This window comes from Penicilliopsis zonata (genome assembly GCF_001890105.1).
Source record: "Penicilliopsis zonata CBS 506.65 unplaced genomic scaffold ASPZOscaffold_6, whole genome shotgun sequence".
Classification (NCBI taxonomy): Eukaryota; Fungi; Ascomycota; class Eurotiomycetes; order Eurotiales; family Aspergillaceae; genus Penicilliopsis; species Penicilliopsis zonata.
This window is the reverse complement of record NW_019208916.1, coordinates 1,197,758-1,212,877: the sequence shown is the minus strand read 5'-3', so window position 1 is coordinate 1,212,877 and position 15,120 is coordinate 1,197,758. Positions and strand designations below refer to the sequence as shown.

Below are 15,120 nucleotides of genomic sequence, written 5' to 3'. Positions count from 1 at the left end.
ATTCTATCTATTTAACTATCTATTATTAGAATAAGGATTATGTTTATTAATCATACTCATCTCCAGTCAGTTGACTCCCTTCATCTGACTCATCCATCATTCTGATAAAGTGTCAGTCATCTGGAAACTGGCGTCATTCTCTGTCCTCGCGTGCGCCCGGCGCGTGGGGGTCGCATGACCTCGTGCAAAAGAGCGCTGGAGACTTCAAATGGAACTAAATAAACGAGTCTGACGCCTTGTCAGGCAGAAGGAACAGGAATACATGGGAGGTACTGTTCCTCTCACCCTTTTTCCTCGAGGCTCTTTTTGTGCCCAGCTGTTGCCCGGGCCCGGCTGCCTGCTTGGTCTGTTTATATATTGTATTTCCTTTCTTTTCCAGCTGGCCTTGAAGTCTCACACGTTATGGTCTTGGATACCATGCCTCTCTTTCACTCCAGACGATACTCCTGGCCGTACTGTGGTGACCCACGGGTCTCTACAGATCCAGGACCCCCCAAGCAAGGAGTCAGAAACAAAGAACAGCTCGTTTCGCACTCTCCGTTCTCTAACCCAGTCCTCGCGGCAACTCTGTTCGATCACGAAGACGACGCCGTATCGGCAGGCATCGACCGCTCGAAAACAGCTCGATCCCACCACCATCACCATCACCACCGTCTCTGGCCGAACACAGGAAAGGAAGAGAAATCCTCTCAGGTTGTCTCGACAATCACAGAAGCCAGCGAGTCCCCCGGCGCAGTGCTACGGCGGATGATTCGCCCACCGCTCGAGAAGGCACGGTCTCTTTTCGTGCTGCCTAGCATGGGTTCGGAGGGAGGATACAACAACATGAACAGCGACAAGAATAATGATAATGATAATAAAGTGGTTATTTCATATTGGGTGGAGTCCCATACACAAGCACAAGCAAAACAGATGGCCGTGCTCGACCTTGACGATGACATGCTGCTTGTGCCCGGGGGAAGATGGCATCGACGATGTCACTCTGAGCAGCCACGGTCGTGGAAAGAGCCGAGTGCGAGTCTCTTTACTTTGGTGGAGGAAGGGTGATAGTATCATTATTTTTTCTCTTGTTTTCTCTTGGTTCAGTACTAATCACTCGTTCTAATACAGAGTAATAGATCATGTAAACTATGATGATCAGTTCCTGGTGGTATCTTTACTAGTATTCATATCAACATTATAAATAGGCTAAAATAAGAGCTGAAACAAAACTAGAGCTCTGAAGCAAAACAAATTCTCTGACAGGAATACCCTTCCCTATCCTGCAACAGGGGCCCGAAGCGCTGCATCTCCGCCATTCGCGCAGGTAACGAACGGCCTGCGTGATGTCGAGGGAGGAGAGTGAGGCGATATGCTTCCGAAGGAAAACAGGCTGATAGAGTCTGCCGCAAATTGATCTCCCCATTCCATGATGCCAGACGTCTTCGTACGCGGTCTTCCCTCTTGAACTCCAGGAAGTAATTGAGGTCATAGTCGAGCCAGTCGTGGCAGGTGGCACAGAGAGCGATGGCGTTCTCACTCGAGGTACGTCCCTCGTTCAACTTATAGTTCTGCTTGCACATTTGATTATTTACTGCAGAATCACTCATATATAAGCCCCCTGGCCTTCCTCGCTCCTTCCTTATTATGCTATGATGAGAGTCACCTGTCATAGGTCAAAAGAGGTATAAACCAGCGCCAAGGATGTCCCGGGGAAAAGTCATGTCATCCTATTGGCTCGTATGCACCCACTGCAATCGTGATCTGCTGGGCTAAGCCATAGTGGATTAGCTCACGGTCTGAATAATCACCTGAGTAACTACAAGTATAAGATGATGGATGGTGAAGTTATCTGAGAGACGCGGCGAGGCGATAGAAAAAAAGGCAAGCTCGGTGACGCTAGGTAACATCTCCCAGCAGAAGATATCTAATACAATACCTAGTTCTGTACAAGGATTATCCTATCACTTGAGGCAGGTCGACCATCAAGGTCCAGCGGGTAAATGCTAGTTATAGATGGTTGCTAGTTGTATATAGAGATGGACCGTTAAATACTTAGGTATGCTTCTGAAACTCATTCAGCAGGTCTACTTATTGAACCATTAAATCTCGCTATTATTTCGGCATTCTTGGCGTGGAGCAAAGTTGGCTTGAGCTGATGTCATGCGGAGTATTCGTGGGGCGTCGATTTAAATAAGACCGGATATCGGCACAGGATGAGCATTTGCAACTGTGATGAATACCTTATAGATAGCTGTAAACTTGATAAAGCATTTAGATGTAATTATTTCATTAACTTAGAATAGCTACTCTGACTCTGTCTCCTATAAATGATACTTTAATTATATGTCTGTGCTATGTTGAGTAAACATACTGAGTAGGGCTGACGGACTCCGATGGGGCCAAAACAGGGCATACAAAATTACATCCTACGGAGTACTTTACTCTTATATGTAGTAGTGTACTAACTATGGAGTACTGATGATAAAGAACTGACCTTCCAGAATGCCACTAGAAGCATTTTAACGGCTTTTATTGGATACTGGAATGTCCCGCCTGTCTTGACAAATAGTAAGTGGGTAGTCCACTAGTATGTAAATCGCCCTACTTAGGTAGTACCTACGGAGTATACTCCATAGTTACGGAGTACTTATCTTAGGCCTAATTCTTGGCTATTCGTACCTCCGATGATCAAGTATTCGTCATCGTACGAAGACGACTACGGAGTTCTCCGTAGGCAACAATTATATGTTCTAGTCATAAGGCGTCCGGAGTGCCTCCATTCCAGACAAGAATTCACCGAACCCTTCTCGAACCCGACAACAACAATCTAGATGCGTTTTGTGTAACAGCAAGTGTTCTCTACTGATAAGAAACCCCTCAAGTCAGCGGTGAATCCGAGGCTGACTATTTGGACGGGCGAGTCTTGGCTGTCTGTGATTGGTCCAGAGCAGCCCAAGTCCCGTATCAGCTTCCATTCCTCACCGACTGCACGCTAAACCCTGTAGAGAGGAACTCGGGGCGCGTTGGCACATGTTGATTGGCTGAATTGACTCTTGTGTCATCGCTCATGCTCCCGCGGCTCCATTTTCACCCTGTAGGGCAGAGGGAGAGTCACAGGAGGGGAAGAATATAAATAATATCTGCTTCACTTTCTTCAGTCATAGCTACTACACTGTACACTACTACACTACACTACTACAATACTATACTACTACCTAACTACTACACTACCCACTTCTGCACTACTACCGCTCTCAAATGAAGCATACTCGTGACTCTGTGGATTCCCCCCCCGAGCGCTTTCTCTCCCACACCTCCACCTCCTCTACGCTCTCTTCCCAGGAAGATTCAAGCCGCACCCACAATAAATCCTCGAGACCTCTATCATTCTTCCGCTCACGACCCAACCTCGCGGCCAAAACCATTCACTCATCAGCTGACGATTCCTCCCGCGTCGCAGCCTCCACCACGATGATATCCGATTCACCCACCAGCCCGCAACGGCCGGCACTGGGCCCCAACAAGCGCGATACCACCCACAGACGGAACGCAGACGACTGGCGTCGCTACAGCGGGACTGTGCAGCACTGTGGCCGGCACTCGAATGACTGGCTCTTTGGCGGGTTCAGTCTGCGCGACACCGTGCGTGATGGCGTAGACAAGCTCCGTCATCACCATCAAGCTAGCTGAGCCTGCTAGTCTAGGACTGGCCTTTCATTAACAGCCTACCTACCTTCTGACCAACATTATCAGAACGACAGATGGCTCTGCGGTTGACAGTGTTTCTCGATGTCGAGGAAACTACCTGTCTCACTGCTTGCGTCAGATCAACTGGACTTGTCGCGGACATGCGCTCGGAGACCAATGATCGTCGAATTCTCCGTTCATACCTGTTGATCTGCCTGAATGCAACGCTGCGGCTAGCCGTTCGGCTTCTAAAGCGCTTGAATGTTTATTCGACGATCTTAATTCTTCTACAACGTCTTCTGTGCTATGTCACAGCTGGGTTTATGGGCTTATGAATTTCGATTATGCTGGCATAATTAATGATGATACGGATGATTTCATAATACTAGTTCTAGAATAGATACTTTCATTTAACCCTGAAAATACCGTACCTGAGTGGAACGAAGTATTGAAACTGCACTTACCAACGGTGCTAGAGCTATTCTCGAGGCAATTCGACGACCCAAACAATAGACTTCCTATTTTGTGCAGATTTACGTTTATGATCAATAGGCTTTAAATTAAACCTATTTTTAACCGCCACCAGTAACCTACTGGTTAGCGATGTTCAGTCACGTGGTCTAATGGTTATGATTTCTCGTTCACAAGCTGAACACAACTTCCGAGAAGGTTCCCGGTTCGATCCCGGGCGTGACTACTTTTTTTCCACGTAGTGGAAACACGTTGTACTTTTTTTTTTTCCTTTTCTTTTAAACTGACTTGGTGAAAGCTGCAAATCATTTAGATCATCATCTATACTCTGTAGGTCATCAGAGCTATGAGGATGCATGTTGTACTACATCACTCTATGACCAGTTCAGGGGTGGATCGACACTGCCGAGTCAATAATAATACGGAGTACCGCCAACACTTCAACTAGTTGTCACTTACACCAGACTTTTCTTCTTCTTCATGGCATGCAAGTCCTGCAATTCTACTAATTGTCTAATTACCTGCGAGGTAGAATCCTTATAATTTTTAATATGTCTGTCCCATTCACCCTCGACGCGCCAACAGCGCTGTGCATCGCCTTCGCTCTATCCCTAATGCCCATCGCGTTCGGCCTGGGCACGACCCTGATCCCCTCCACGCACACTCGCAACCGCCTCCTCTTCTACTGGCACGCATACGACGCCCTCACCCACATCTTCATCGAGGGCTCCTTCCTCTACGAATGCTTCTTCAGCTTTACCACCCTCCCCGCCGGGTTCGGTCGCGAGCCGTTTTTTCTAGGCTACAAGGATCGTGTGTACGGGGCTGCATACGGGGAAGGGCCCAGTGCCCGTCTGTGGCAGGAATATGCTAAAGCTGACCACCGCTGGGCCGGCGCCGACGTGACGGTCATCTCGTTGGAACTGTTGACGGTGTTTCTGGGCGGTCCGGCAGCTCTGTATGTCTGCTACCTCCTGTGGAAGAGCTCGAGTGCTACGCGCTTCTCCGCCACAGAGAGAGGCTCAGCGAAAGCCCGGCTCTGGCTTGTGGCGCCGGCTCTGGCCACAGCAGAGCTGTACGGGGGGTTCATGACCTTTGCCCCGGAGTGGTTGACCGGTAGCTCGCAGCTGGAAACGGGGAACCCGGTTTATCTGTGGTTCTACCTCTTCTTCTTCAACACGCTGTGGGTGTTCATTCCCCTCTGGGTCCTGTGGGAGGCTGCCAAGGAGCTCCGAGCTACTTTCGTCACCGCGGAGGAGAAGAAGACGAGATGATTGTATTAATTTCTAGACTGATTTTAAGTCATGTTTATGAACATAATAGTATGTAGTAGTCTCAAGTGGCGTTATGAAATGCTCCCTGTACTCCCCATGTCATAATGCTAAGCCCCAATACGACATAAACGTGGATTGGCCATTCATGGCACATGCTCGTATGCACCGCCACTCTGAATGCCCCGCTCTCAGCCTTAAGGCAGACAGACATCCGAAAGTATGAGGGATTCAAGTTGCCTTGCGCTGGATATATTATGGACGTTTCTGTCAGTCAGTCAGCCATTGCCTGTTGAACTTACCAACTACAGACAGCTACAGAACAGACATGTCTTATCAAGGATACCCAAATCGTGAGTAGCACCATGCATATATACTATACTCTGTATGTATCGTCCAGCTAACTGAGGTAGAACCTCCTTATCCTCAACAAGGATACCCAAACTACCCTCCATACCCTCAGCAGCCATATGGAGCTCCGTCGCAAGGCTACTACCCCCCTCAAGATCACTACGCACGGGGATCGCCTTCTCCAGGCGGCTATTACGGCCCTCCCAGACAAGGATACCCTCAACCGCCTCAGCCGCCTCAGCCGCCTCAACCGTTTGGTAACCAAGGATATCCTCCTGGTCCAGGGCCTTCCGGACCATACGGATATCCCGGACAACAATATGGACCTCTGCAACAACAATACGGGCCTCCCCCCCCACAGCAGATCGCCCTGCCTTCGCTAGGCTACATCCCCGGGCGAGTTGCACCAGGGGATTTCCGCCCACAGGCCGACGCCCTCCGCAAAGCGATGAAGGGCTTCGGGACAGACGAAAAAGCGCTGATCAGCACTCTCGCGCCGCTCGACCCGTTACAAGTAGCCGCCGTGCGGGCGACGTACTCGCAGCATATCCGGCGCGATCTATACCAAGACGTGAAATCCGAGACGAGCGGACACTTCCGGCGCGGGTTATTGGAGATCCTCGAGGGACCGTTACAGCAGGACATTGTATCCGCGCGCGAGGCCGTGCAAGGGATCGGCACCAAGGAATGGCTGCTGAACGACGTGCTCCTGGGCCGGAGCAACGCAGACCTCCACGCCATCAAGACCGGGTATCAAGCGAAATACGGCCGATCGCTTCTTCGCGACGTATCGGATGATCTCTCCTTCAAGACGCGCGATCTCTTTGCCGCAGTACTCCAAGCTCAAAGACATGAAGAGTACTTCAATAATAACAACCCCTCCCTTCCTCCTTCAGAGATAGACCGCGAGGCACGCGCCATCCACAACGCCACCTCAGGAAGGATAGTGAATGATGTGTCAGAAGTGTGCGGCGTGTTCGCCCGCAGCTCGGACACCGAGCTACGCTCCATCGCCCACTGCTTCCATTCCCTCTACCATACCAGTCTGGAGAAACATGTCGAGAAACAGTTCTCGGGACACATGCAGGATGCCCTGCTGTACATGCTCCGCACGGCGATGGACCGGGCCCTCCGCGACGCGGACGGGTTGGAAGACTGCATGCGTGGCATGGGGACGCACGACGACATGCTCGTCTCCCGCGTGGTCCGTGTGCATTGGGACCGCCAGCATTGCGAGCGGGTCAAGGCCGCGTATCGCGCGAAATATAAGACTGACCTTGTTGATAGAGTGAGGGGGGAGACCTCGGGTGATTACCAGCGTTTACTTATTGCTCTACTTACTTACTAGTACGGAGTACATTTTTTGTATACCTAGGTACTTAGTTATAGTTTATGTGTTATGTGTTAATATTAATGTTTATGTTATGCCATATCACCTAATATAACGGTATGCGCGCCAGGAAACAGTCCGGAAACCCCAGCATACCACCCCCAGAACCAATCGTCGTTGACGTTTTCCACCTCGCTGATCTCCGCCCCGCGAGGGAAGAGCAGCTCATCCGTCACCCCGTCGTCGGGGAGCCACGCCCAGCGCGCGTGGACGAGTAATCCCACCGCCGGGGCTGGGGCCAGCAGCCCCAGCCCTGGAACTGTATCTGTGGGTGTCGAGGATGGGGATTGTTTATGTTCCCATTGGTGATTGCGAACCCGGGATGCCTTTTTCCGTCGCTCGCTACCTTCTTTCCAGCTCCAGTCGCCTGTAGTAGAAGGAGTGCTTCCCGAATCCGAAGCTCCATTATCAACCTCTTTCAAGGCACGCCCGCCTACGAGGTCACGCAGAATGATTCGTCGCGGCGGCGAGGTGTGTGTGTCGAATCCCACGACTACCATGCGGTGGCCCTTGAGACACCGCCGCCACCCGTTATATCCGTTTTCCTTGCTGATCTTGTTGGTGGCGCCGAGCTTGAGGTAGCAGTTGGTGCAGACGTCGTAATCGCCCGCGTTGCATTCGAAACAGTGGAAGCGAGACATGGATGGCGAGATGGCGCACGCGCAGATGGCGCATTTGTCGGATATGGATTCCGCGCGGTAATGCTGCTGCTCTTCAGAGATGGGGAGCAAGGGGTGCGTGCAGTGTCGACCCTGGTTCACGCAGCGCGTGCAGAACCCCCAGTCGCCCTCGTTGCACTCGTCGCATTGCCAGAGGCGGCTGCTCGCGTGCGCATGGCAGATGTCGCAGAAGAGACCGCGCTGCAGTCGGCGCGCGGGGTTGTCGCCGGTCATCGTCTGTTGGCGATGATCCTCGTTGGTATTCACGCGTTGAGCCCGGTCTCGCGGCCGCCGGTACTTGAACGACGCCAGGATGTGTGCTGCCGACCCATCGTCGGCCGTCGCGGAGATTTCCTTCCCGGCTACCTTGGCCGACGCCCGGAACCCGGCCCAGTTCAGACAGCCTCGGCCGAGACGGTAGCAGCGTAGACACAGATGAAAGTTCCCGTCTTTACATCTCGTGCATTGTCGGTAGGGCTCGTACTGGATGTCCTGCTTCCCACATCCATCACACACAATAGACGGCTCCGGATATAGTGTGGGCGTGGAAGGCTGCTGTGTTACATCTGACCGGGATGCCGAAGAGGGTCGAGAGCGGCCCGTCGCGCGGAGATTGTTGTTCGGGGGCACAAGAGGGCTAGCTGGCGGTGGCCCCATCTGCAGGGTCTGCGAGGAGGAGGAGGAAGAGATGGCCGAGCCCGTCGGCGGGCGGTTCGTGATTATTGACGTGTCTCTCGTCCTTAACCTGCTCCCCGCCTGCGAGCTGCGAGGACGCTCCGCAGAGATATCGCTTGCCGACCTGGCAGCGGGCCGCAGCACGACCTCCGACGTAGATGCCTGGCTGTACGGCGTTGGAGACGTCCTGCGTCGTCTGGTTCCTTGGTCTGATAGCCGTCGGCGGTGGCCTGGTTCACCGGGGGCTGGTGCTGAGAGGGGTTCCAATAGATGTGGCCGCGAAACCGGCGGGTTGTTATTTCGCGTGGATTCTCGTGGCGTAGCGCTCGGCGGTGCCGTCATGGTGGTGGTTCTCTGTGCGGACTGCGACCTCGCACGCGGGCGTCTCCTCTCCTGCGACGACGGGGTCGTGGCTGTAGTTGTAGTTGTTGTCGTCTCAGGCTCCTCCGGTCTTCGCTGTAGCTGCTGTTGCGGCCGCGACTGCAGCCGGTGTCTCCGGCGATACGCGTCCGCGATGCGTTCGCTGAGCTCTTCCTCCTGCCCAGGTTCCAGATTATCCAGATCGATCCCGTCCAGCAGGCCCTCCTCGACGATCTGGCGGAGGATTTCTTCTTCCATGCTCTCCGCGTCGGACAGGCTGAGTAGTGACCGGAGACTGGACTGATGTTCGACTCGCCTGGCGCGGCCAGATGAGTCCAGATGATGGTTCGTCGATGCAACTGCCTGCGTTGCCCGCTGCGGCTGGGCAGCCTCCCTTCGTCGCCGGCGATAACGATCATCTTCATCCGCGCTCTCGGTCGGGCGGGTTCTCGACGACAGTCCCCCACGATGACCCGCTGCTGCCGTATGTCCGGCCTGCGCGCGAGTCTCCCGAAGACTCAGCTCCTGGACCTCACGTAGTAACCGTTGATCCTCCCCGTCGTCATCCTCATCCGACCCGCTGGAGCTGTCATCCTCCTCCTCCGCCTGCTGCTGTCTTGCCGGTGGAAACACCGAGTCGCCGGGCTTGTATTTCTCTGCGATTTCTTGCTTCTCGCTCTCCGGTTTAGTTCGGTCCGGGTTAGCAGCCAGGAACATGTCCAGCAGGGTGGTGACGGTGGCATTTGGGCGTGTCTCGCGGACGATCGCTCGGCATGAGGGGCAGGTGAAGCGAGGCCGCGAGCTGGACGAGGAGGGACGGCGCGAGGCCTGCGCGGCGAACCATTCCTTCAGACACGAGCCGCAGAAGGTGTGTAGGCAGTCAAGGAGGGTGAGCGGTTGGTAGAGGAGTTCTGTACAAATCTGACAACGTGACGTTAGCAAAGAGCCGAAAAAGAATTATTCTGTTTAATCTTCTAGAATATGCAGATGCAGCAAGGGATTAACCACGGACATACCGAACAGGCGAGCTCCTTCTCCAGGTCCACCAGCCCTGGGCCAGAACGGGCGGAGGCCATAGTATAGTTAAGAAAAGAATATGTATCGACTGGGGGACTGAAAGTAAACAGACGATCCAGGGATCCAGAGATAGAGGAGAGCGAGTCCCGTGGATCAGATTAATTGTGGTTGTGGCCCAAAATAACTCCCCCACAACAGCAGAACCTCGATGAATCGTAGGATCAGCCTGGCAAAATCTAATAGAGAACAATAATGATGGAATAAAGGTGTCAACTGTATGAATTAATATTATACACTGTCAGGTACTAGTTACGGAGTACTGGTTTGTAGTTGGTAGTAGACAGAATGAAGTGTGCCTTGGGCATCCAGTGAGGCAACCACTTCATGGTTCAAGGCGATAGAAGATGCTCAATCCTACTACTATCCACCAAGACCACTCGATTAGTATCATCTATTAAATCTTTTGATTCTTGAGACTAGGTAATTTCTTCTCTCATATCTACCTGGTGGAACTGACACGCATCTCTATAAGACGATCGCGATAGAACAGGATGACTGGATCTAAATCTACAATAAACCAGCCGTCGACTCAAGCTCAAGTCAGAGCTTTCGGTGGCATAAAAGTCTGAGATTTGCTTTGATCCCCAGTCTAGACACAGCCGAATTCTCTACAGTCTAAAGTGGGTGAAGAGATCTTGTTCCTCTCCTGGCCGGTAACGTCTTTCTCACTCCTCCCTCTACCTCATTTCGTATTCGGGTTTTTCTTGAACAAACACCCCTCCTTGGTCTCTGATTCTCCGAGTCTTAACCTGGCAGCGAAGAAAAAAATTCATTCAGGCAGGTTCAAGCTAAGAAAGTGTTCTCTGATGTCTAGACGTGGTCCCTCCCTCCACCGTGGATCGACGACAAACCCGAACACGAAGCTCTCTCCGACACTGGTAGAAACAGCTCAAGAGTGTGTCTCGACATGGAAAAGATCAAGTCTAGAATACTGTATGAAGTCTACCAGAAGTACCAGAATCAATGCATAGAGCAATGCATAATTCTATACTCCTGTATACGCAGTACTTTCTACTCATTCCCATCCGTCTTTCAGCCGAAATCATATGATCTGGATCCGAACGGAACTTTAAAAGGGTAGTATTTTTATCCTGAATATCAAACACGACGGCCAACCAGAGGGTGGAGAGGCCAGGTTGAAATAGGATTCGTTTGCTCCCGTTGAACGGGGTGGCGTTGTACATGTACGGAGCACTACATAAGTAGTTATATCCAGGGATACATACATGCTTGTGTAACCAGCCAACTGACTAGGTGGTTATGGTTATTCTAGATTGTACGACAACCGTAGGTATGCAGTTCATGAATAACCGAGAAGTCTAGTAGCCCAAGTCTGTACATCAACTACTACCATAGATACCTACTACTACAGACTCCATACCCTCCATTAGCTAATAGGAAGTGGACTGTTGCCACTTGGTACCTCGAGAGGGGTAATGCCACCACCGCTTGGCGACAAGGAGCTGTAGCTGTCTATACTACATAGCTACATGCTATCTATTTAATATATACCTTCAATCATGCTGCTTTGGTCGCTCGGACACCGTACGGGGGACAGGGCCGAGCACCTGCACCCCGCAGTTGAGAATTGCAGCATGAAGAGAAGAGAAGGGATCATTGTTTGTACAAGAGGTACAAGGATATTATGTAGTACTCTTGTGCTCCGCGTAAGCCCGAGCCCTTGAAAATCTGCAGAAAGGGAGTTAGAGGTCAATATTAAATGACAAGAGCAGCGGTTATCATCAATGCCGCAGAACGCGATGGCAAATATCCTCCCCCCCCCCCTCCCCCTCCCCCGGTGAGAGAAGAAGTGAGGTCTGAGAACCTTGGGAATAGGCCAGAATGTCTGAAACCTCTTCCCCCGGTCGCCAATCAGAGCGACAGCGGAGGCTGAGAGCAGCAGTGCAGTGCGGTGCAGTTGGTAGCGGCGGCGGCGGCAGCAGCAGCAGCAGCAGCAGCAGCAGTAGCGGTATGGAGAAGGAGAGGCGGAGAGGAGAGGAAAAGGTGTAGGTGGAGGTTAGAGAATTGAGTCTGAGCGTTTTCTGATACTATGTAGTATCCAGAGGAGATGATATTACCAGCCAGTAGTAAGTTGTCCGTATAACCCCCCGGTCAAGGATGCAGGCGGCGGTGTTTAATCCCCACTTGACCGTGCTCAGTGCTGATAAACAGGGAGGGAAAAGACAGGGAGAAAAGACAGGGAGGAAAGACAGGGAGGAAAGACAGGGAGGAAAGACAGGGAGGAAAAAGACAGGGAGGAAAAAGACATGGGTGTGATTTGTTCCAAGGCTGAATCCGGTGGATCCGCGATGTGCAGAGGAGATATTTTGACTTGCGCCAACTTTTGCGTTGCGTTACAGACGAGCGTCGGATTACTCCATCTGGCTATCCTATTAATTAATTTAGCAGTAGTGGGCGCTAAACAATAGGAGGTGTTCTACAATAGGAAGCCGAAGTGTAGAACCGACTCCAGTACCGTGGACCAAGCCACTTACTTGCCTTCCACTAGGGAAGGCACTAGGTATCTCATATGCACCTCATATGAAGTACAGAGTACTCGGTGTGATCGAGCACAGACCGCCATAGAGAGAGAGGTACAGAGAAAGAAGAAGAGAAGAGCACAGGGTACCTACTATTAAGGTAGGTGGTATTTACTTCAAGACAGGAGTTGATGGTCGTTCAAGCTTATCAAGGGAGATCATTGATGCGATGATCTTGCCGTCTAATAATAATCATCTGAATAAATCTCTGATCAATCACCACAAGACTACTTACTACATAGAGTACTACATAGTTAGGTAGTTACTACCTTTGTACCACCTCTGACCGCTACTAACACGCCGTATCGGAGAAAAAGTCTAAACCGCCACGAGCGCTTGGACGGGATCGACGGAATCTAGGTCTAGCATCCAATCTATTGAAATATGGGGTAGGAGATTTACTGCATGCTGTAGTATAGTTAGTAGTATATGGTTTCTGTACTTGATTGCTTCAATTTGGAGATGGATGTATGTACTGGAGAAGTTTGAAGTTTTCCACGGAGGTAGGTGCTGAAAAGACATTATTATTACGGGACTCCGGAGTACAGTCCTCCTATCCTTCAACAGCGTATGGACTCTACATTACCTAATAACTTGCTCTGTCCCTTGCTGTCGGCATCAGTGGCAAATCTTGATATCAAAGTGTTTAATTACCTATACTATGTAGTATATATACATAGTAGTTATTACTATAGTGATATAACTATAGTGATATGACTGAAGTGATAGTTATATAGTAATATAACTAGCTATAGTAATATAACTATAGTGATATGAGTACTAACTACCTCCTAGTATACTGCTTACTACTACTGCTAATAATTTCAATCTCAGGGCTGTGTAGTGCGTCTTAGGAACCTCTTAGTCCCTACCACTCCTTAAGCGCAATGCACAAAATAACGGCACAATGTCTGTCTACAGGCGTTGATTGGGCCCGGAAGCGGTGGCTAGACCGGTCGGGGGCGTGGGAGTGGGAATAGCTGCAAGCCAACTTCCAAGGCAGCTTCCTGGCAGTGGGGCGATATGGGAGTGGAACATGGGCTGTGGTACGAACGGTTGACTCGACTAATGTATGAGAATTGTAATCTGTAAGCATGTACTACATAGGTGGTACCTACCTGGGTATGTAGTAGTTCACTAACTATACTTCATACTCTGTAAGCACACCATACAGAGTATGCAGTAGTAAGTACCAACTAGTACTAGTACTCCATCACTGTACATACACCTACATTAACTCAGGAGTAGTACACGGGAGTGACATAACTAATGTACTCCATAGATACCTAGACTTACTCTGTAACCAACTAAGGAGTAGGAAGCGAGAAAGAGTCATGTATGACGTCATCATCTGACCACTCTCGATAACTAAGAATGATGTACTCCATCTTTAGATGGCATCAGATAACACTAATGAAGAATTCAATGGTGCCATATGACAGATTTGAGTACCGACTGCTTATATCTCTATGGGTATCTACCTAATTACATGTAGAACTCTATAATTCCTCATTAGAAGCATATCTCTGGCCTGAGTAAAGTTCATATCAAACTTTGTACAGTAAGGTAGTATACGGTCACTATGGAGTACCTCAGCAACAGGTCACCCGGAGTACCTTGGTAACGAGCTATGTACCAGGTACTTAGGAGATACCTACCCAGGTAGCTACACTCGTATATCCTCCCTACGCTGATAAGCGCGCACTGACTTGCGTGCACTGCAGAAATGCTGGGGAAAGGGGGTCGAGGCAAAACAGGGAACCACCTGCCAACTTACAAGTTGGCATGAACATTGTAGTACTGTATTGTCTAACTAGTTAAAAGGATTCGATGACCTCAGCATCCTTTTTTCACTGCTAATGAGTTACTCCTTCCTACTATGGTGATACAGACTAGTAGTTACTACTACTAATCTGTGTCTATAGAGATCCGATATAATTAGGTAGTTGACTGCCATCTTCAGTCTATAGAGTGTAACCTTTCCAAAGGTTATTTTCATTTAATTCTTCCTTATCAATAATAATCAAACGGACACCCCGGAAACATCTCGTGTCGGAGGCCTCGACCACCCCCCGGCCGAGCGCACAGGACAAAAGACCAAATCGACCCACCCGGTTTGACTTTTTCCTTCCAGACTCTGTGCCGAGAGTCCCGCCACTATCAGCAATAACAGGTACTTGGTACTTGGTCTTGGTGGGAGACGACGACAGGGTTATCCATTCCTACTAGTTATCGGTATACTTAGTACTGCTAGGTAACTATATCTCATTAATTTCTATTCCACACACCATCTGGAGATCGCCTTACTGGGCTCCACTCCCGCCATCACCTATCATCTATTATTCTATCTCTAACTGTGATTTTAAAACATAGTCGCCTCCCTGTTATTATTCCCTTCTCTTCCCTTTTTTCTTTCTTTTTTATATTTATCTCTCCAGTCAACCTTCTAAATAAATTGTTCTCTCTCCTAATCTTCCTTCAATTTCTTCCTCTTCTAAATGTTTTCTTCAGCAGGTAAGCCTCTTCTCTCCTTTTTTATCGTCTCGTTCTTTGTCTCTCCCGTTCCACTGTTGCCACTTCGTGCCTTCCGAATCCGGCAGAATCACCTCGTTCCCGCCCACTTCTTTCCTCCCATCTTCCTCCTCCCTCTCTCCCCC

At 50.3% G+C, this 15,120-nt stretch overlaps 7 protein-coding genes and 1 non-coding gene across 8 annotated transcripts; 6 read left to right on the top strand and 2 right to left on the bottom strand.

Moving 5' to 3' along the window:
• The first annotated feature begins 24 nt into the window (after positions 1–24).
• Positions 25–1,129, top strand: ASPZODRAFT_1932953 (hypothetical protein). The gene is made up of 2 exons (XM_022727381.1): positions 25–65; positions 117–1,129. Exon 2 carries the CDS (start codon positions 403–405, stop codon positions 1,045–1,047), a length of 645 nt encoding a protein of 214 aa, XP_022581778.1. The 5' UTR covers positions 25–65; positions 117–402; the 3' UTR covers positions 1,048–1,129.
• An 82-nt stretch (positions 1,130–1,211) lies between these two features.
• On the bottom strand, positions 1,212–1,562 carry ASPZODRAFT_15947 (hypothetical protein; the record flags this gene model as incomplete). Its single annotated transcript, XM_022726410.1, has 1 exon — positions 1,212–1,562. One exon carries the CDS (start codon positions 1,560–1,562, stop codon positions 1,212–1,214), a length of 351 nt encoding a protein of 116 aa, XP_022581777.1.
• Positions 1,563–3,057: 1,495 nt separating this feature from the next.
• On the top strand, positions 3,058–3,932 carry ASPZODRAFT_1932937 (hypothetical protein). The gene is made up of 2 exons (XM_022727380.1): positions 3,058–3,691; positions 3,736–3,932. Exon 1 carries the CDS (start codon positions 3,241–3,243, stop codon positions 3,670–3,672), a length of 432 nt encoding a protein of 143 aa, XP_022581776.1. The 5' UTR covers positions 3,058–3,240; the 3' UTR covers positions 3,673–3,691; positions 3,736–3,932.
• Positions 3,933–4,278: 346 nt separating this feature from the next.
• On the top strand, positions 4,279–4,366 carry ASPZODRAFT_t72. Its single transcript has one exon. It is a non-coding gene; the product is annotated as a tRNA-Val (tRNA).
• A 325-nt stretch (positions 4,367–4,691) lies between these two features.
• ASPZODRAFT_142011 (hypothetical protein) lies at positions 4,692–5,414 on the top strand (the record flags this gene model as incomplete). Its single annotated transcript, XM_022724806.1, has 1 exon — positions 4,692–5,414. One exon carries the CDS (start codon positions 4,692–4,694, stop codon positions 5,412–5,414), a length of 723 nt encoding a protein of 240 aa, XP_022581775.1.
• A 206-nt stretch (positions 5,415–5,620) lies between these two features.
• ASPZODRAFT_1932415 (hypothetical protein) lies at positions 5,621–7,147 on the top strand. Its single transcript, XM_022727377.1, has 2 exons — positions 5,621–5,764; positions 5,825–7,147. The coding sequence occupies exons 1-2, from the start codon at positions 5,740–5,742 to the stop codon at positions 7,108–7,110; spliced, it is 1,311 nt and encodes a 436-aa protein (XP_022581774.1). The 5' UTR covers positions 5,621–5,739; the 3' UTR covers positions 7,111–7,147.
• On the bottom strand, positions 7,008–10,384 carry ASPZODRAFT_1932863 (hypothetical protein). The gene is made up of 2 exons (XM_022727379.1): positions 9,863–10,384; positions 7,008–9,767 (listed from the first exon to the last, which is right to left on the bottom strand). The coding sequence occupies exons 1-2, from the start codon at positions 9,920–9,922 to the stop codon at positions 7,185–7,187; spliced, it is 2,643 nt and encodes an 880-aa protein (XP_022581773.1). The 5' UTR covers positions 9,923–10,384; the 3' UTR covers positions 7,008–7,184.
• Positions 10,385–11,753: 1,369 nt separating this feature from the next.
• On the top strand, positions 11,754–12,186 carry ASPZODRAFT_132244 (hypothetical protein). The gene has a single exon (XM_022722971.1). It carries the CDS (start codon positions 11,766–11,768, stop codon positions 11,931–11,933), a length of 168 nt encoding a protein of 55 aa, XP_022581772.1. The 5' UTR covers positions 11,754–11,765; the 3' UTR covers positions 11,934–12,186.
• Positions 12,187–15,120: the final 2,934 nt, after the last annotated feature.

Bases quoted from the DNA above. Each gene is read 5' to 3' on its own strand.
- ASPZODRAFT_1932953 (XM_022727381.1), top strand. From the start codon at position 403: ATGGTCTTGGATACCATGCCTCTCTTTCACTCCAGACGATACTCCTGG.
- ASPZODRAFT_1932937 (XM_022727380.1), top strand. From the start codon at position 3,241: ATGAAGCATACTCGTGACTCTGTGGATTCCCCCCCCGAGCGCTTTCTC.
- ASPZODRAFT_1932415 (XM_022727377.1), top strand. From the start codon at position 5,740: ATGTCTTATCAAGGATACCCAAATC. The intron at 5,765-5,824 runs GTGAGTAGCACC...TAACTGAGGTAG, and splicing joins TTATCAAGGATACCCAAATC to AACCTCCTTATCCTCAACAA.
- ASPZODRAFT_1932863 (XM_022727379.1), bottom strand. From the start codon at position 9,922: ATGGCCTCCGCCCGTTCTGGCCCAGGGCTGGTGGACCTGGAGAAGGAG. The intron at 9,768-9,862 runs GTATGTCCGTGG...TCACGTTGTCAG, and splicing joins AGAAGGAGCTCGCCTGTTCG to ATTTGTACAGAACTCCTCTA.
- ASPZODRAFT_132244 (XM_022722971.1), top strand. From the start codon at position 11,766: ATGTCTGAAACCTCTTCCCCCGGTCGCCAATCAGAGCGACAGCGGAGG.